Raw genomic sequence first — 20,320 nt, 5'->3', positions numbered from 1 at the left:
CTTCCTGTCTGTCTACCCTCACCATCTCTCTCTCTCTGTCTCTCCCTGTCTGTCTACCCTCACCATCTCTGTCTCTTCCTGTCTGTCTACCCTCACCATCTCTGTCTCTGCCTGTCTGTCTACCCTCACCATCTCTGTCTCTCTGCCTGTCTGTCTACCCTCACCATGTCTGTCTCTGCCTGCCTGTCTACCCTCACCATCTCTGTCTCTGCCTGTCTGTCTAGCCTCACCATCTGTCTCTTTCTGTCTACCCTCACCATCTCTGTCTCTGCCTGTCTACCCTCACCATCTCTGTCTCTGCCTGTCTGTCTACCCTCACCATCTCTGTCTCTGCCTGTCTGTCTACCCTCACTTTCTCTGTCTCTCTGCCTGTCTATCCTCACCATCTCTGTCTCTGCCTGCCTGCCTACCGTCACCATCTCTGTCTCTGCCTGTCTGTCTACCCTCACCATCTCTGTCTCTGCCTGTCTACCCTCACCGTCTCTGCCTGTCTACCCTCACCATCTCTGTCTCTGCCTGTCTGTCTAGCCTCACCATCTGTCTCTTTCTGTCTACCCTCACCATCTCTGTCTCTGCCTGTCTACCCTCACCATCTCTGTCTCTGCTTGTCTGTCTACCCTCACCATCTCTGTCTCTGCCTGTCTGTCTACCCTCACTTTCTCTGTCTCTCTGCCTGTCTATCCTCACCATCTCTGTCTCTGCCTGCCTGCCTACCCTCACCATCTCTGTCTCTTCCTGTCTACCCTCACCATCTCTGTCTCTGCCTGTCTACTCTCACCATCTCTGTCTCTGCCTGTCTACCCTCACCATCTCTGTCTCTGCCTGTCTACTCTCACCATCTCTGTCTCTGCCTGTCTACCCTCACCATCTCTGTCTCTGCCTGTCTACTCTCACCATCTCTGTCTCTGCCTGTCTACCCTCACCATCTCTGTCTCTTCCTGTCTGTCTACCCTCACCATCTCTGCCTCTGTCCATGTCTGTCTACCCTCATCTGTCTCTCTGTCTCTCCCTATCTGTCTACCCTCACCATCTGTCTCTCTGTCTCTTCCTGTCTGTCTACCCTCACCATCTCTCTCTCTCTGTCTCTCCCTGTCTGTCTACCCTCACCATCTCTGTCTCTTCCTGTCTGTCTACCCTCACCATCTCTGTCTCTGCCTGTCTGTCTACCCTCACCATCTCTGTCTCTCTGCCTGTCTGTCTACCCTCACCATGTCTGTCTCTGCCTGCCTGTCTACCCTCACCATCTCTGTCTCTGCCTGTCTGTCTAGCCTCACCATCTGTCTCTTTCTGTCTACCCTCACCATCTCTGTCTCTGCCTGTCTACCCTCACCATCTCTGTCTCTGCCTGTCTGTCTACCCTCACCATCTCTGTCTCTGCCTGTCTGTCTACCCTCACTTTCTCTGTCTCTCTGCCTGTCTATCCTCACCATCTCTGTCTCTGCCTGCCTGCCTACCGTCACCATCTCTGTCTCTGCCTGTCTGTCTACCCTCACCATCTCTGTCTCTGCCTGTCTACCCTCACCGTCTCTGCCTGTCTACCCTCACCATCTCTGTCTCTGCCTGTCTGTCTAGCCTCACCATCTGTCTCTTTCTGTCTACCCTCACCATCTCTGTCTCTGCCTGTCTACCCTCACCATCTCTGTCTCTGCTTGTCTGTCTACCCTCACCATCTCTGTCTCTGCCTGTCTGTCTACCCTCACTTTCTCTGTCTCTCTGCCTGTCTATCCTCACCATCTCTGTCTCTGCCTGCCTGCCTACCCTCACCATCTCTGTCTCTTCCTGTCTACCCTCACCATCTCTGTCTCTGCCTGTCTACTCTCACCATCTCTGTCTCTGCCTGTCTACCCTCACCATCTCTGTCTCTGCCTGTCTACTCTCACCATCTCTGTCTCTGCCTGTCTACCCTCACCATCTCTGTCTCTGCCTGTCTACTCTCACCATCTCTGTCTCTGCCTGTCTACCCTCACCATCTCTGTCTCTTCCTGTCTGTCTACCCTCACCATCTCTGCCTCTGTCCATGTCTGTCTACCCTCATCTGTCTCTCTGTCTCTCCCTATCTGTCTACCCTCACCATCTGTCTCTCTGTCTCTTCCTGTCTGTCTACCCTCACCATCTCTCTCTCTCTGTCTCTCCCTGTCTGTCTACCCTCACCATCTCTGTCTCTTCCTGTCTGTCTACCCTCATCATCTCTCTCTCTGTCCTAAATGTGCCATTCTGTCTTCAGTAGACCCCTCTCACACTCTAACCATGTAAATATTATTTTCAGAGGAAATTTTAGCCGTAGGCACTTTTGGATCCTGTTTTTTAAATTGGTTCTGTAGGGACCTGGATGGGCTTTCTCCGGCCCAGACTGGTTCAGTTGCACCAGTGAAGTAGACAGTACAGTAGAGGCCTCAGAGAGACATAGGGAATGAAGGTTGTTCAAGGTGGTACTGAAACTGAAATGTTTGTAACAGATGCATTAAAAGGCTCACAGGGAGTCTCCTTATCATTGTTAAGTTGCCTGCCGTTTTCACCTTGCCTGATAGTTCTGCTTGTATTGTCTCTGCTCATTACCGCTCACCATGGTCACTAACCTTCCTGACGTTCAAGACCTCCCCCGGCAACTCCATATTAGGAAGGTGTTCCTAATGTTTGGTATACTCAGTGTATAATCAATATTATAAACTGGGTGGTTCGAGCCCTGAATGTGATTGGCTGACATCCATGGTAGATCAGACCGTATACCACGGGTATGGCAAAACATGTATTTTTACTCTTCTAATTACGTTGGTAACCAGTTTATAATGGCAATAAGGCACCACAGGGGTTTGTGATATATGGCCAATATACCACGGCTAAGGCACTCCGTGTTGCATCGTGGCTAAGAACAGCCCTTAGCCGTGGTATATTGGCCATATACCACTCCCCCTCGGGCCTTATTCCTTAAGTATTGACCAACATGGCTGTCATACTAGCCGCTTGGATTCTTCATACTGATGTCATCACTTCCTTTAAGTCATGTGTCTTCAGTCTCCTGCCACAGATGATGTCATTGTCCTTATTATTCTCTGTCCGTGGACTGCCATCTCAACCACCTTCTGTATCAGTCCAGTCCACTGCTACTTCTTGTGGCTGCAGTTATTAGCCAGCTGGTTGAAATAGATTGCCTTCCTGCTGGCAGTAAAGATACATTTTATTGTTCATGAAGTTAAACTTGTCTTTTGTCTTTGGGAGATCAGGGGGGGATCGTCGCCCAGCACTGCCCTGTGATTAAAAGTTGATTATATGTTAGTGTGACGTTTGTTTTGGAACGTATAGTCTTATAATCCCTGACGGACACGTGCCTGGTGCTACTGCCTGGTGCTACTGCCTGGTGCCTGGTGCTACTGCCTGGTGCTACTGCCTGGTGCTACTGCCTGGTGCTACTGCCTGGTGCTACTGCCTGGTGCTACTGCCTGGTGCTACGGCCTGGTGCTACTGCCTGCTGCCTGGTGCTACTGCCTGGTGCTACTGCCTGGTGCTACTGCCTGGTGCTACTGCCTGGTGCTACTGCCTGGTGCTACTGCCTGGTGCTACTGCCTGGTGCTACTGCCTGGTGCCTGGTGCTACTGCCTGGTGCTACTGCCTGGTGCTACTGCCTGGTGCCTGGTGCTACTGCCTGGTGCTACTGCCTGGCGCTACTGCCTGCTGCCTGGTGCTACTGCCTGGTGCTACTGCCTGGTGCTACTGCCTGGCGCTACTGCCTGCTGCCTGGTGCTACTGCCTGGTGCTACTGCCTGGTGCTACTGCCTGGTGCTACTGCCTGGTGCCTGGTGCTACTGCCTGGTGCTACTGCCTGGCGCTACTGCCTGCTGCCTGGTGCTACTGCCTGGTGCTACTGCCTGGTGCTACTGCCTGGTGCCTGGTGCTACTGCCTGGTGCTACTGCCTGGCGCTACTGCCTGCTGCCTGGTGCTACTGCCTGGTGCTACTGCCTGGTGCTACTGCCTGGTGCTACTGCCTGGTGCCTGGTGCTACTGCCTGGTGCTACTGCCTGGCGCTACTGCCTGCTGCCTGGTGCTACTGCCTGGTGCTACTGCCTGGTGCCTGGTGCTACTGCCTGGTGCTACTGCCTGGTGCTACTGCCTGGTGCTACTGCCTGGTGCTACGACCTGGTGCTACTGCCTGGTGCTACTGCCTGGTGCTACTGCCTGCTGCCTGGTGCTACTGCCTGGTGCTACTGCCTGGTGCCTGGTGCCTCTGCCTGGTGCTACGGCCTGGTGCCTCTGCCTGGTGCTACTGCCTGGTGTTACTGCCTGGTGCTACTGCCTGGTGCTACGGCCTGGTGCTACGGCCTGGTGCCTCTGCCTGGTGCCTCTGCCTGGTGCCTCTGCCTGGTGCTACTGCCTGGTGCTACTGCCTGGTGCCTGTGCCTGGTGCTACGGCCTGGTGCCTCTGCCTGGTGCCTCTGCCTGGTGCTACTGCCTGGTGCCTGTGCCTGGTGCTACTGCCTGGTGCTGGTGCCTGGTGCTACTTCCTGGTGCCTCTGCCTTGTGCCTGGTGCCTCTGCCTGGTGCTACCGCCTGGTGCCTCTGCCTGGTGCCTCTGCCTGGTGCTACTACCTGGTGCTACCGCCTGGTGCCTCTGCCTGGTGCTACCGCCTGGTGCCTCTGCCTGGTGCTACTGCCTGGTGCTACTGCCTGGTGCCTGGCGCCTCTGCCGAGTGTGAATAAAAACCCACCGTCCCCGGCTGAATGTAATTTACAATCATTCACACTTCACCAGTTCTCATCACAGAGACACACCACACCGCGCTCCAGATGCCAAATAACATTCAGCCAAGTTTTTAATCGTGAGGCAATTTCAATTTCAAAATCCACGGCAGAGTTTGTCCTCTGGCTTTGTTTTTTTTATATATCTTAACAAGCTTTTCAGATCCGTTTAAATGCGATAGGATCTCGCCATGGCACCCTCAGAGGGTCTGTATTGATTGAACGTTGTCAGTGTATTACAGTGTGACGGCAGGGGTATTTTTCACGGGGAATGACCTTTTAACTTTACCTAGATGAATAGGCATGCGTTCCTGTGGTCCTCTTGCCCTCCCTGAGGAAATCAGTGCAGATCTATCGTTTATATCTCTTCCAGTTAAACTAGCAGTGTGTAGTCAGTCCAGTCCCATGAATCATTCTGTATTGACCATTGTAGAGAGTTACCAACACCCGTTGAATACCAAGTGTCACAGAAAGGGCACAGGGAGAGTAAGATGTCAAGTTATTGTCAAGATTAAGAATGTGAATCCCGTGGGCACATGGGTACAGGCCTGTGATTAAACATCTCTGACCCACTCCTCATAAATATGTTCATACTTTAGCATCATTGAACTACTGAACAAAAGCCTAAAAACAACTACGTTTAGATGTCTCTTTTAAGCATCAAATAGCATGTTTACCACCTACAGTACACCGGCCACCCCCAGTAACACTTTACGGCTGGAAATAAGAATGAGACATTTTCATGTCTGTGTTGATAGTCAGTTTGCCCAAGTGAAGTGCCGTTCCATGAGCTGATTGTCTAGGCCCCCCTGTGGATGATGAGCACTGTAATAGCTTGTTGTCTATGGCACTGCAGCGGGGGGCTGTTATACGGATGGAGAAAATTACTGTCAGTAGCATATGATTGGTGTTAGCTTAGCGACGATCAGGCTAATCACACAGACGGAGAGAGATGCAGAATGTCTGTCAGCATCTCAAACGGCAACCTATTGTCTGTGTAGTGGACTACTTTTGACCAGGGCCCATAGAGCTCTGGTCAAAAGTAGTGCACTAGGTAGGGGATAGTGTGCTACTTGGGATGCAATCGTCTCGTGTCAGGGCTGCAAAGTGCATAAAACACACGTCGTTAAATGTGGGGAAAGGGAAGCAAAACACAAACAACACACCCCCTGATTTGAATTGTAGAAGCCTGTCAGGGAAACCAGGGCCCAGTATGTTTCTGTGTGACTGTTGAATAAAATGTCTCAAGGATTGTATGGAATACTGAGGCACTCCTTTTATCTGCCAAGACACACAACGGCCCTTGTTGTTGTGCGACAGTGTCTCTGCCACAGTGTCTAGATTAGAAAGTATTCTCCCATCACATAAGACTTGTTGAGGACCAATCTCCTTACATTGCTACGGCTTAGTCTACACGGCTGCTGATGCTGCAGTGAGAACAGGTGGGGAATAATGCCTGGATTGGATGGCCTAGTTTCAGGGGATACCCAGTACCCTGTCACTCCTAGACAGTGATACGAACTGAGGCCCCTGCCTTCCTCCCACCTCTGTCGCTAAGAGAAAATGTGCCACGCAATTCCCAGCACGTCCCGATGTTTCTTTTGTAATATTCAAGAGAAGAAAGGGGAAATTAGCGCTCATGAAATATACAGACGGTCGAGAGTCCCCTGCATGTTGCTGCCTGGGAAGTCTTGGAGCAAGGCGGTGCGTCGTATTTAGCATGTCAGGCATTCGGGGAAATGCATTTGTTGATTCCACCAAGTTTATGTTTGTCCATTCCTCTGAGATCTCCAGCGTATTTTTACCTCGGTTGTTGAAAGTCTTCAACAAATGAACAACAGTAGCTCTCTACAATGCTACTGCCACCAGGAAATATATACTGCATAATGTAATAGCATTATGATTATTAACCCATGGCAGAAGTGCTTTTCACAGCTTACTGCCAGTCAGAGGAGGCTGGTGGAAGGAGCTATAGGAGAGTGGGCTCATTGTAATTGCAGGAATGGAATAAATGGAACGGTATCAAACATATGGAAACCACATGTTTGACGTCATTCCATTCCAGCCATTACAATAAGCCTGTCCTCCTATTGCTCCTCCCACCAGCCTCCTCTGTTGCCCATTTCTGACCACACTCTGGAATTCAGTAGAAACCTCTGTGCTACTGTGGCCCTTGATTCATGATGTCCTCTGAGATCCAGTTCAGAGTTTCAAACACGACATGATTGCCCTGAAGTGAGGAGGCTGTGCTACATGGCCCTCTTAAGCTCCATAGGAAGTGAGGAGGCTGTGCTACATGGCCCTCTTAAGCTCCATAGGAAGTGAGGAGGTTGTGCTACATGGCCCTCTTAAGCTCCATAGGAAGTGAGGAGGCTGTGCTACATGGCCCTCTTAAGCTCCATAGGAAGTGAGGAGGTTGTGCTACATGGCCCTCTTAAGCTCCATAGGAAGTGAGGAGGTTGTGCTACATGGCCCTCTTAAGCTCCATTGGAAGTGAGGAGGCTGTGCTACATGGCCCTCTTAAGCTCCATAGGTGTTTGGGGGGGGGAATAAGGCTAGTTAGCCACTCATGAGGTTAAGAGACAAGAGCGGGGTGAACAACTCTCGCTCTCTGATGATTTTTGTTAGGGCGAGGAGAGACTTATCTAAGTGGCCTACACTTAGAACACGCTGCCCTTTGATTGGCCCACATCTGTCGGCAGCTGATCTGAAATGCCGGTGGGATATTGATTCCATGGATGGTTCTATCAGAGCCTTGGTATGTGACCCTCCGGCGTCTGGTAGGAGCTATCACTACTGGATTTACTACACGCATGCCTCCCTAATGGCACCCTATTCCCTAAGTAGTGCACTAAAGTAGTGCACCGAAGTAGTGCACTTCATAGGGAATAGGGTGCCATTAGGGACACAAACCTAAGAGTTGTGCCAGTCACCACTGATTAATGTTTTGGCACATCAATAAAGCTTTAATTGAAAAGTTGTTTGACGAAAGTAATGATTCTGATTCAGTTGGGCAGAATTACAGTTTGAATCTAATCATAATTGTGCAACAAGCTCTATGAATCTTAAACTGGCGAGCTTTAGTTACAAGTCCAGGCCACGTATTGTTGCAAATGTTCTGGAGCGCAATTTGAACTGTTTGTAAACCCACTGGCCTCTTGAACCAAACAGCAGGCTTTGAGGCCCTCTGTACCAAAGGGGCTACGCAGGGCCAGCCATCAATTCTGTCTGTGGTCATCACTCCCTCCCTGCCTTGGACTCCTCAGAATCTCAGCTCCCCAACCTCAAGATGACTCAATCCTTCCCACTGTGCTGCCTTTGTGGAAAACATCGGAGGGATAGAAGAAAACAATCACACATGCACACACAAAATAACAAACTGCTCGTCTTCCTAGTATGGATCCCATCTCATCATACATAGGGAGCCATAGCAACATATTTACTTTGCTATGCAGACGCCCCCTCCATATGTATTATACCTGAGGGGATTTACATTATCTAGAGAGAGAGAGAGAGAGAGCTGACTTCTTAATTGTAATACTACTTCTGGTTGTCTTGTCTCTATTCTCTTTCTTTTGGTTTCTGAATCTTGTCTGTCTTACAGATGTGAAGAGCTGGGACTTGGGAGCCGCAGTAGAAAACGCCTGAAGGTAGAAGAGCACCGAACAAGGATTATCTGGGTGGATACCGCCGACCTGCGAGTTGGGGATCTTCGTGTGTGTGAGGATGTCAGTGTTTTCGCCTCGCTGACCGCAATGTGCTTCTCTGGGTAGCCCCCGGGCAGCGTTCCTCCTCTCTGAAATCGCCACCTCCTCTTCCCCTCCCCCTCCCCTATCCTTCCTCCTCTCCCCCTATCCCTCCCCCATCTCATTTAGTCCCACCAACCACCAGCTGCTCCATGGATCCCCTGTGTCCGAGTAATGGTGTGAGCCGGACACAGGCCCGCACCTCCGGCCAACTGTAGCCCCCCACCCCAGCCCCCCTCGGTCCCATTACTTTTTTATTTTTTTGTACTGGCTTATTTTTTCTCACAATCCCTGGAGTTTATTCTTGTTTGGAACCAGGGATGGATGTACCATTGGAGGCCAGCAAGCATGGCAAGAAGACGACCAGTCAAAAGCTGGAAGACCAGAAGAAGGTAGGATCAACATCACCTTCTTCCATCTCTCCTGCTTTGTCTGGTCCTGTCTGGCTCACTTGGTAGAGCAGTGTGCATCTCTCCTGCTTTGTCTGGTCCTGTCTGGCTCACTTGGTAGAGCAGTGTGCATCTCTCCTGCTCTGAGTGGTCCTGTCTGGCTCACTTGGTAGAGCAGTGTGCATCTCTCCTGCTCTGAGTGGTCCTGTCTGGCTCACTTGGTAGAGCAGTGTGCTTGCAAAGTCAGTGTTGTGGTTTCGAATTCCCGTTGGCGCCACCCATTCAATTTTTTATGCACACATCCATCCTGCTTTGTTTTAAAACAGTCCCATTAACAAGTGGGATCATCCTCAATACGGGGGAACACTAAACCGTTCCATTAACAAGTGGGATAATCCTCAATACGGGGGGGAACACTAAACAGTTCCATTAACAAGTGGGATAATCCTCAATACGGGGGAACACTAAACAGTTCTATTAACAAGTGGGATAATCCTCAATACGGGGGGAACACTAAACAGTTCCATTAACAAGTGGGATAATCCTCAATACGGGGGAACACTAAACAGTTCCATTAACAAGTGGGATAATCCTCAATACGGGGGGGAACACTAAACAGTTCCATTAACAAGTGGGATAATCCTCAATACGGGGAACACTAAACAGTTCTATTAACAAGTGGGATAATTCTCAATACGGGGGGGAACACTAAACAGTTCCATTAACAAGTGGGATAATCCTCAATACGGGGGAACACTAAACAGTTCTATTAACAAGTGGGATAATCCTCAATACGGGCGGGAACACCAAACAGTTCCATTAACAAGTGGGATAATCCTCAATACGGGGGAACACTAAACAGTTCTATTAACAAGTGGGATAATCCTCAATACGGGGGGGAACACTAAACAGTTCCATTAACAAGTGGGATAATCCTCAATGTGGGGGGAAACACCAAACAGTTCCATTAACAAGTGGGATAATCCTCAATACGGGGGAACACTAAACAGTTCTATTAACAAGTGGGATAATCCTCAATACGGGGGAACACTAAACAGTTCCATTAACAAGTGGGATAATCCTCAATACGGGGGAACACTAAACAGTTCCATTAACAAGTGGGATAATCCTCAATGTGGGGGAACACTAAACAGTCCCATTAACAAGTGGGATAATCCTCAATGTGGGGGGAACACCAAACAGTTCCATTAACAAGTCGGATAATCCTCAATGTGGGGGGAACACTAAACCGTTCCATTAACAAGTGGGATAATCCTCAATACGGGAGGGGACACCAAACAGTTCCATTAAAAAGTGGGATAATCCTCAATACGGGGGAACACTAAACAGTTCCATTAACAAGTCGGATAATCCTCAATGTGGGGGGAACACTAAACCGTTCCATTAACAAGTGGGATAATCCTCAATACGGGAGGGGACACCAAACAGTTCCATTAAAAAGTGGGATAATCCTCAATACGGGAGGGGACACCAAACAGTTCCATTAAAAAGTGGGATAATCCTCAATGTGGGGGAACACTAAACAGTCCCATTAACAAGTGGGATAATCCTCAATACGGGAGGGGACACCAAACAGTTCCATTAAAAAGTGGGATAATCCTCAATACGGGGGAACACTAAACAGTTCCATTAACAAGTCGGATAATCCTCAATGTGGGGGGAACACTAAACCGTTCCATTAACAAGTGGGATAATCCTCAATACGGGAGGGGACACCAAACAGTTCCATTAAAAAGTGGGATAATCCTCAATACGGGAGGGGACACCAAACAGTTCCATTAAAAAGTGGGATAATCCTCAATACGGGCGGGAACACCAAACAGTTCCATTAACAAGTGGGATAATCCTCAATACGGGGGAACACTAAACAGTTCCATTAACAAGTGGGATAATCCTCAATACGGGGGGAACACTAAACAGTTCCATTAACAAGTGGGATAATCCTCAATACGGGGGGGAAAAACCAACCAAATAAATGTTTGTCTTTGTTGTTTCACCAAGACGCCAATGTCTAGTTGTTTTGATCCAAATCCCAGCAGCTTGTTTGTCTATACCTCCTATCGGTTGCCTTATCTTAGTTATTTATAAACTGTGGGAAATGGGTAGGATGCCTGTTCTGTTCCCCCCTAGCCCCTACAGTCTTTCATCTCAGCTTGTCTGGCATCTCTCTGGGCAGAACTCTCCCCGCCACCTGGGAATACATATTTACACACGGTTTGAGCCGCAGCCTTTTATGTCAAATACTCTGGGAATAGTGTTAAAAAAAGACATAGTTACTACAGAAAACAATATGGTATCCACTCTCCCACTCCTCTTCAGTTTTACAGAGGTGAGGCTAGCCGTGTGGTCTCTCTCTCTCACACACACACACACACACACACACACAGAGCGGGAGCACGGCTCACAGTATTGGGCCCAATTTGGACAGCTACCCCTGACCTGATTCCTGCTAACCAAGTGCTGCCGATAAGCGCAATTATTCCCCTGCCCGGAACATCCAAGTGCAGGAGACGTGCGGTCGTACATCAGATCTGACGTTTGGGGCACTATTATCATCTCATGAAAGGACATGGAGCTTCATTCTTTTTCCATTTTAGGCCCACAGCCTCCTGTGAGGAGCGCTCACATTTGACCTTTAGTGGTACAACAGTATTGTGTGTGTGTGTGGGAGGGTGTATGGGTGCATGCCGCCTTAGTTATTCTCAGAACTTGAGGCGTATTGAAGATGGAAATGGTCTCATAAGAAAACAAAGAAAGATTTGCAGAGAGAAAATATTTTAAAAAGCACATACTTAAGAATCACTCATATATTCTTCAATTCCTCTGAAGGGAATGAACAGTTCAGCCATTAACTTTGATTATTTTTACATAAATCCATAACTGGCTTAGCATATTGAACGTCATTCGAAAAAAAAGCAACAGGACCCTTTGAGGTAAATGAAGTCTAAACAAGAACATAAATACAAAGCAAACACTTGAAGGTAGCCTGACTTTAACCAGGCCAATATCGATCAGGATAATGTCACTGGAATTTTTAAGTCTGCTCGCTTTCAAAATGGAAGCAGATTTCTGACTCATGGAGCTTTCTTCGAATGCCAGCATGCGAGGGGAGGGCCAATGGGAAAAGGGTGAGGTTAAATATTCATACTTGCTCGCCGTTTGGTTTGAAAAAGTTTGCCATGCCAAGAGAGAAGTCATTTTTACTCCCGGGAGGAAAAGTATGATTTTAAGCCAGAGATTCCATGTTTTAGATTTCAATGATATTTGGATGATCACTTGACAAAAAGGAGATGAATAGTTGTGCAGGCCAGGCAGACCCTCAACCCAAGCATTCGTTACTTTTCTCTCTCTAGATGTATTGGTATCTGACTGTACATTACCGGTCTGAAAAGGCTTGTCAGGCTTGATTGATTGTTGGGGCCCCAGAACCACTTATCAGAGCTGCTACGTCTGCCTTTGTGGGTTGCTACTTCAGAGGCACAGTCTACGTCCCAAATGGCACCATATTCCCTATTTAGTGCACTGCTTTTGACCAGGGCCCATAGTAATGCACTATAGTAGTGGACTATATTGGAATAAGGTACCATTTGGGACAGAACCATGTTGCTCTGTGCGGAAAAATAACAACAGGTGAAGACTAACAGTGAAATGCTCACTTAATGAGCATTTTAAAGCCCTTTTCACAAATAGACTGTAGACTGACTATCATATTAAGGCCTATCACTCCTGACTATTAGTGTAAGGCTGAATAACCCAGTAGAAATGAAGTGGCAGTGGTGTTGTTTAAGGGAGTGTTTCAAAGGAGAGTAGTTGCAGAACTTTGGCAGTGGGCAGCGTAGGGCAGGGCTCCCCTGTGAATGAGGAGGCATGCTGCCAGCAGAAGACTTGGTACACTCCTCACTGGGTCACAGTGTGAAGGGAGATGATCAAGCCCCACGGCTGATACACCAGTGATACCCAGCGCATGAGGATGCCCTCTCTCTCTCTGGAACACTCACTGTCTGTGTGCTTTCTCTCGCTTTCTTTTTTCCTTCCTCCATCCGTCTCTCTCCCTCTCCATCCTTCTCCATCTCCCTCTCTCTCCATCCCTCTCTCTATCCATCTCCCTCTCTCCATCTGCCTCTCCATCCCTCTCTCTCCATCCTTCTCCATCCCTCTCTCTCCATCCTCCATCCCTCTCTCTCCATCCTTCTCCATCCCTCTCCTTCTCCATCCGTCTCTCCCCTCTCCATCCTTCTCCATCCGTCTCTCCCCTCTCCATCCTTCTCCATCCGTCTCTCTCCCTCTCCATCCTTCTCCATCCGTCTCTCTCCCTCTCCATCCTTCTCCATCCCTCTCTCTCCATCTCATCCCTCTCTCTATCCATCTCCCTCTCTCTCCATCCGTATCTCCATCCCTCTTTCTCCATCCTTCTCCATCCCTCTCTCTCCCTCTCCATACATCTTTCTTTCTTTCCATCGTTCTCCATCCATCTCTCTCCATCTCCATCCGTCTCTCTCCCTCTCCATCTGTCTCTCTCCAGAGAGCTACTACGCTGCTGTTTTTTGTCCTTTTGAATGACCAAGCTCTGATGATGTGAAGCTCACCCCGCCCCAGGGATAATGATTAAAGCATCTGATTGGCTATGGGTGGTGACTGTGTGTGACCTAAGGGTTGGTTGTACGTCTACGGCTGCTTCCCAAAAGGCACTCTAGTCCCAATATAGTTCTATATACTTTCACCAGGGCCCGTGGTCAAAGGTAGTGCACTATGTCGGGAATAGGGGACGCAGTCTACCACCAATCATCAGGGGGCTCGTTGCTCTACTAGAATGCCTTTAGGCTTTTTCTTATTTCTCTTGAGCAGTAGCCTTCTTGAGGTCTAGTCGAGTTGGAATTTAAGTGGATTCCAGAGCCAGCCCTCCCGGCTCTCTCTCTCTATCTAGTGATTTTGTTTTCACACACCGATGTGTTACACTTGTGCATCTATAGGCCCACGGGGGATGGAGCTATCTCCGAACCCTGTCAAAATTAGCTGCCTAGCCCCCTGTGGTAACTAATCTATCAGGACTGTTTTTTTTTTAACTGTGGTCCCGGAGCTTGTAAATGAGCGGTGAATAATTTAGATAGTGTTATTTTGTATTTTCTGAATCTGTCCAAATCAGATCTACATGCTAATGTCAGAACAGAGGAGAACGGATGGCAGTTTGTGAGAATACGCAGCACATATATAAATCATTTACATGCCACATTCCAGTGCAGATGTTCTAACGGGTCTTTGTTAGCGGTGTTAGGAACAGATCTATTGTACAGAGCAGTTGTTCCAAAAGATCTGGCTTAGTGAATGTCGATTGGTTGGTTTATTTGACGGATTCTAGACATTCTTGACTATTTAATTATATTGTTCACACTACACTCTGGTCTGTGGGGCCTACAGCCCAGCACAGCTTACAGATGTTCATTGATCCAGCCTTTTGATGTTATGTGGAGCCACATGGTCAGTGATTTAGGATGCCTCGTCAATATTATGGGCGGACATGGACATCATACCATCTACAATGAGCAGGGTCTGTTCATTCGAATCATACGATGAGTACCAAGGTGTTGTTGTTGATACAGAGGGGTATGCCTAAGGGTCTCGTCATTAACGAGCTAGCTAGCCTAATCAGCCTTGGTACACTCCTACTGGTTATGCCGTCAAATATGCACAGTTTAGGGTCTCCATTTTGAAAACAGCTCCATGGGAATCCCCCGCTGCTTCAATTCCCCATTGCCCCTCCTCCTCCTACTTCTATGGTAAAAATGTTTATGAAATATTTTCATCTTGTTTACCACTTTGCTGAGAAATCGACCAACATGGCGAGGCCGATTGGAAAGGTTCTCTTGTTGGCAGCTCTTTGCCGTCCATATACTGAGTTCCCAATAGAAAGGCCTCGGAGAATACCACACAGTGTGTAATGAATTGAGTGCACAGCTTCGGTTAGAGTCATGCGCTTTCAATGTAAATGATTAGGGCTCTCAGTGGTGTCCACATTTGCAATGTTCCATCAACAGACGCCACCGCCAAGGCTAATACAGTGTATTTAGTCTTTGGATGGCTTTTTTCGGGTCGCACCAGTTTAATCAAAAATAGAAAATAGACCCCCTCACCTTCATTATGGTACACCCCGCCCTCTTAAAAACCCATTATGTGGACAAATTGGTGCGGAGACACAGTGGACTCTGTTGTACACACCTGCTCTCAATTAGCTGTGCCCCCGTGGAGAGTGACATGGAACTAATGAGCCCATGATTCTGCCCGCCAACCCCTCAGGCCTAATGGAGACTGGCTGCGGACTGGGACCTGCCAGTCAAAGCACCTGCCTGCCACGCAGACAGAGCAGGGCCAACAGGTGGAGACTGGAGAGTGACAGGCGACAGAACTCATCTACCACCCCTGTCACACATACAGAGCAGGGCCAACAGGTGGAGACGGGAGAGTGACAGGCGACAGAACTCATCTACCACCCCTATCACGCATAAGGAGCAGGGCCAACAGGTGGAGACTGGAGAGTGACAGGCGACAGAACTCATCTACCACCCCTGTCACGCATACAGAGCAGGGCCAACAGGTGGAGACTGGAGAGTGACAGGCGACAGAACTCATCTACCACCCCTGTCACGCATACAGAGCAGGGCCAACAGGTGGTGACTGGAGAGTGACAGGCGACAGAACTCATCTACCACCCCTGTCACGCAGACAGAGCAGGGCCAACAGGTGGAGACTGGAGAGTGACAGGCGACAGAATCATCTACCACCCCTGTCACGCAGACAGGGCAGGGCCAACAGGTGGAGACTGGAGAGTGATAGGCGACAGAACTCATCTACCACCCCTGTCACGCAGACAGAGCAGGGCCAACCGGTGGAGACTGGAGAGTGATAGGCGACAGAACTCATCTACCACCCCTGTCACGCAGACAGAGCAGGGCCAACCGGTGGAGACTGGAGAGTGACAGGCGACAGAACTCATCTACCACCCCTGTCACGCAGACAGCCTCCATCAGGAGGGTTCATCTACCCCAGGAAGTCCACCTGCTACTGTGTAGGCGATGGTTGTGTGAGTAGCCGACTACACTTCCTGGCGATGCGAGCCATGCTGTAACACGAACTTGTTTCGTTGTCGTAACACCTAGTGTTTGTGTGTGAGATTGGCTAGTGGTAGAGATTTGAAATGGGGCTTTTATTTGATGTCAAAGACGGAGGCGTGTTTTGTTTCATGGGACTGGTAATTTATAGGGCGTCTTGTAAAATCACTGTGAGGATACTTGGAGGTTGATTATGGTTCCCTCATAACTGACATACCATCTATGACCCTGAGTGAGAGATGGATAACGCTTTGCCAAACGACCATTTCCTTTGACACAGTTGGGCTTGTAAAGTACTATTCAGATTGCTGTATTTGCTGTTTTTTTACAAGCATTCGCCCTATTAGTTGTGTGTGTGGCAGTCTGATAGCACATTCGGTAGTATTTGTTACTGGCTGTTCAAAGAAGGAATGTCAAGTACAAGAGAACAGCTTGCGCAATCTAATCTAATCTACTGGACAGATAATGTGAATCATTTAAGATAATGTGTAAATCATTGATGACAGAAGCAGTACCATCAAACGGTAGAAAACAGTTGGTAGTACAGGCACTGTTCTGCATACATCCCTGTTAGTCCCAAGCAGGTGTATGTTGACTCAATCTCTAAATCTGTTCCACCAGCGTTGCCTTTCCCAGATGTGCAACAGTGTGTCGATGTGATGAACCCTCTCGCCCTCAAGTCCCGGGTAGCTCGCGGCAGCACGCTTGCTCACAGATGATGCTGAGTGGCCTCTTCGGCGGCGCTATCAGCCCTACGGAGCCGCACGGCACCCTCAGCCTCGTCCTCCACACGCCACTTGACCCCGTTATGGCTCGGCAGCTCATTCCATGTGGTATTAGTGGGCTGCTACCACAGAATAAAGTCTGAGCAAAAACATGTCAAAACACGACAGAGTCACGGGGGCGAGATGCTCACAAAGCAGCCCCCCTCCCCCTCCACAGAGCTGCAGAGACTAGAGTGGAGAGTGGGCCCTGGTCCGAGAGAGAGAGAGAGAAAGAGGGAGGAACGAACTCAATGACATTGACATTTGAAGAAACTCAGGGAAAGTCTTCGGTTGCACCCCAGAGCGATGGCGCTACTATACTTAGCGGAGCTCGTGTTAGTGTCTCGGCTCTCTGCTTCTCTTTAAGGCGCTGGCTGCTGAGAGAGCGGGTGATGGGGAAGGATGAGATCAGATGTGGTCGTCTCTTTGTGGACGGCCGCACATCTGTTGTCTCGTTGAAGTCTTTTAAAATGCAGTTGGCCGGGTGTTCTGTAGCATTTGAAGTGCTGAAACAGGGACTCTGGATCCTCAGACGATTAGTCCAATTTAGAAACAGGGTGACACCAGTCATCATTGATGAAAAGCATTAGTCAGAGTCGCTGTTCCACAATGTTGCTGTTCATGTGAACTATGATGAATTGATCTTTATGGGATTGTTTATTATTCTTGATATTTGACAGAGACCAGGGTTCAAATTCTCTTTCACATATCTGAGCTTTTCATTGAGTCTGCTTGGAGAGCTAGACGGACATGGTGGACACTTTCCGGACCATTCCATTGGTTCGTGCCAGGAGAGAACAATCATAGCTAATTAAAGAAAATAAATGATTATATCATTATTTTTAGTCTGATTAAACCCTCCAACCAGCCTGCCCGACCACCCTGAAGCATCCGCATGGTCTTAAAGCCCTGTCTTGTATCACCATTGATAAAACTGGGGGGGGGGACAAAAATGCAATATATGTGTCCCCCCCCCATCCCCAGTGAAAGTTGTGCCCCTGCTATCAGGGATCCCATATGATCTTAAAATATTATCTCTCGGCTGTCAATGGGGATGTAGTGTATAATGACCCCCCCTGTGATGACTTGTGTCCCATCCGGTGATGCCACACCATCTCCAACTGGGCCACGATGAGAGCCACCGAATCTGAATCCCTCACAATCCTGTGATACCATCAGGAATAGTATCCCTCTCACCCGCTCGGTGTAGTTAATGGCAAGCTCTCTTTATCTGGTGCTGCACGTCGCCCAGATGAGATTGCTTCTCCTGCCGGCTTGAATTTCCCCATTGATTGTGCAGCCACTGAGATACAGCCACACTATACCTATTAGGTCCCTGTATTAAATCACACAGCTATAAGAGGGGTTACAGTCGGAGGGGGATTTCAAATGGATTGCCCCGGCCTGTATGGAATGTCTATGGGTACCATAAACATTCATTCAAGCCTCTCTTCGCGGTACGTAATGTGCCGCGCCGATTTCCCTGAAATATCGCCGGGTCGTAAAGACCAACATATCCCAAACCAGGGTCGTATATCGTTAAATTGAAATCCCATTATTTGGGCCAGCATGGCGACATGTATCGGCGTTGCATTGTAGAGAAAGAGCGATTTGTACCCGATACAGCGGGCAATCTAAATGGTAATCATGTAAACCTCAACCTGACAGGCGCATTCTCTCAATCGGAGTGCAAGAGGGCTCATACAACCAAAGCAGCACTTTGGAAAGGGAGTCATGAAACCATCAGAACTCAATGTTGACGTGACAGCTGGAATGGCCCGGTAACTAAAAGCCACGTCATGGTTTATCGAACATTACAGGTGTCAAAATGTGGACATCTGTACTGTTAGAATGGCATTACAACCTCTGTATAGTGCTGAATACTAGGAGACTTCCTACTAGGAGACTTCCAACTAGGAGACTTCCTACTAGGAGACTTCCTACTAGGAGACTTCCTACTAGGAGACTTCCTACTAGGAGACTTCCAACTAGGAGACTTCCAACTAGGAGACTTCCTACTAGGAGACTTCCTACTAGGAGACTTCCAACTAGGAGACTTCCTACTAGGAGACTTCCTACTAGGAGACTTCCAACTAGGAGACTTCCTACTAGGAGACTTCCTACTAGGAGACTTCCTACTAGGAGACTTCCTACTAGGAGACTTCCAACTAGGAGACTTCCAACTAGGAGACTTCCTAATAGGAGACTTCCAATTGTAATCTGAAATCATGTGAAGTTTATGTGTGTTGGCAAGACGGTAGCCTATGTGGACACAGATGATGTTACATGCAATGTACATGCATGCAGCACGTGTGAAGCATGTGGATGGTAACATTATATATGCATGTACAGCGTATTGGCATGGAAGTATGCAGCTCAGAAGTATGATTCACAATCTCCACGAAATTCACATTAAAGCACCAGCAAGCTGTCATTACAATTTGCACATTTGTGATATGTGTACTGATAAAGAACACTACCCCCCCCCCCCCCACCTACCATCAATCTGCAGTATATCCAAACACATTACCATTGGTACAGCCTCCCTGTATTAACGCCAATCTGACATGATGCTGGCTGGTTCCCCCTGGTTCCCCCTGGTTCTCGTGTACCTGCATCAACATTCTGTAAGCATGGCCGCACCCCGTCCCTCTAACAACAGATAACATGATTATCTGAGCAGCTGTGTTCTTAACGGGTGTCAGGGAGGGTCAGAGGAGGACGCTTGCAGGCTCGCATGCAGGCTCATACCAGCCAAAAGATGGAGTACTGCCACTGTTTATATCTCTGTGGGTTGTGCAGTTATGGATTAGTGATGGGCACCAATATCGATAATTAGTCTGAATATATTGACTTAGATTTTCCATATCCCCTGTCCTGGCACCCCAATGGGAACTAGCTCACCTCTGAAGCTAGGACAACAGAGTCCCTTCCCATCTTCTGAAAACATCTGAAACCCTACCTCTTCAAAGTGTATCTGAAATCATTTTCACCCCTACTATCACTGACTTTGCTGATAGCTACTTTATTGAGGGAAAATGTGCTTACTATGCCTGTGATATGTGGTTGTCCCACCTAGCTATCTTAAGGTAAATGTACCAACTGTAAGTAATTCTGGATAAGAGAGTCTGCTAAATGACTACAATCTTAATGTCTGTCTAAAATGGTGCCCTTCCCCAGTAAGGATACAAATGCTTTGATATACTACCGCTCTGCAAGTCTGGTCCCTGGTCCCTGGTCCCTGGTCCTTTTGTCCCTGGTCCCTGGTCCCTGGTCCTTTTGTCCCTGGTCCCTGGTCCCTGGTCCTTTTGTCCCTGGTCCTTTTGTCCCTGGTCCCTGGTCCTTTTGTCCCTGGTCCCTGGTCCCTGGTCCCTGGTCCTTTTGTCCCTGGTCCCTGGTCCTTTTGTCCCTGGTGCTTTTGTCCCTGGTCCCTGGTCCTTTTGTCCCTGGTCCCTGGTCCCTGGTCCTTTTGTCCCTGGTCCCTGGTCCTTTTGTTCCTGGTCCCTTTGTCCCTGGTCCTTTTGTTCCTGGTCCTTTTGTCCCTGGTCCTTTTGTTCCTGGTCCT

At 48.7% G+C, this 20,320-nt stretch overlaps 1 protein-coding gene across 2 annotated transcripts in view; it reads left to right on the top strand.

Moving 5' to 3' along the window:
* The window catches only part of LOC110500961 (neuron navigator 3), a 508,233-nt gene that overhangs the window by 105,322 nt on the left and 382,591 nt on the right, over positions 1 to 20,320 (top strand). For both annotated transcript variants that reach the window (XM_036956987.1, XM_036956988.1), the window contains exon 2: positions 8,337 to 8,870. In XM_036956987.1, coding sequence (XP_036812882.1) covers positions 8,799 to 8,870 — 72 coding nt within the window. In that variant the 5' untranslated portion in view covers positions 8,337 to 8,798. The remainder of the gene's footprint in view (positions 1 to 8,336; positions 8,871 to 20,320) is intronic.

This window comes from Oncorhynchus mykiss, chromosome 21, assembly GCF_013265735.2.
Source record: "Oncorhynchus mykiss isolate Arlee chromosome 21, USDA_OmykA_1.1, whole genome shotgun sequence".
NCBI lineage: Eukaryota > Metazoa > Chordata > Actinopteri > Salmoniformes > Salmonidae > Oncorhynchus > Oncorhynchus mykiss.
This window is presented reverse-complemented; position numbering and strand designations above follow the sequence as displayed.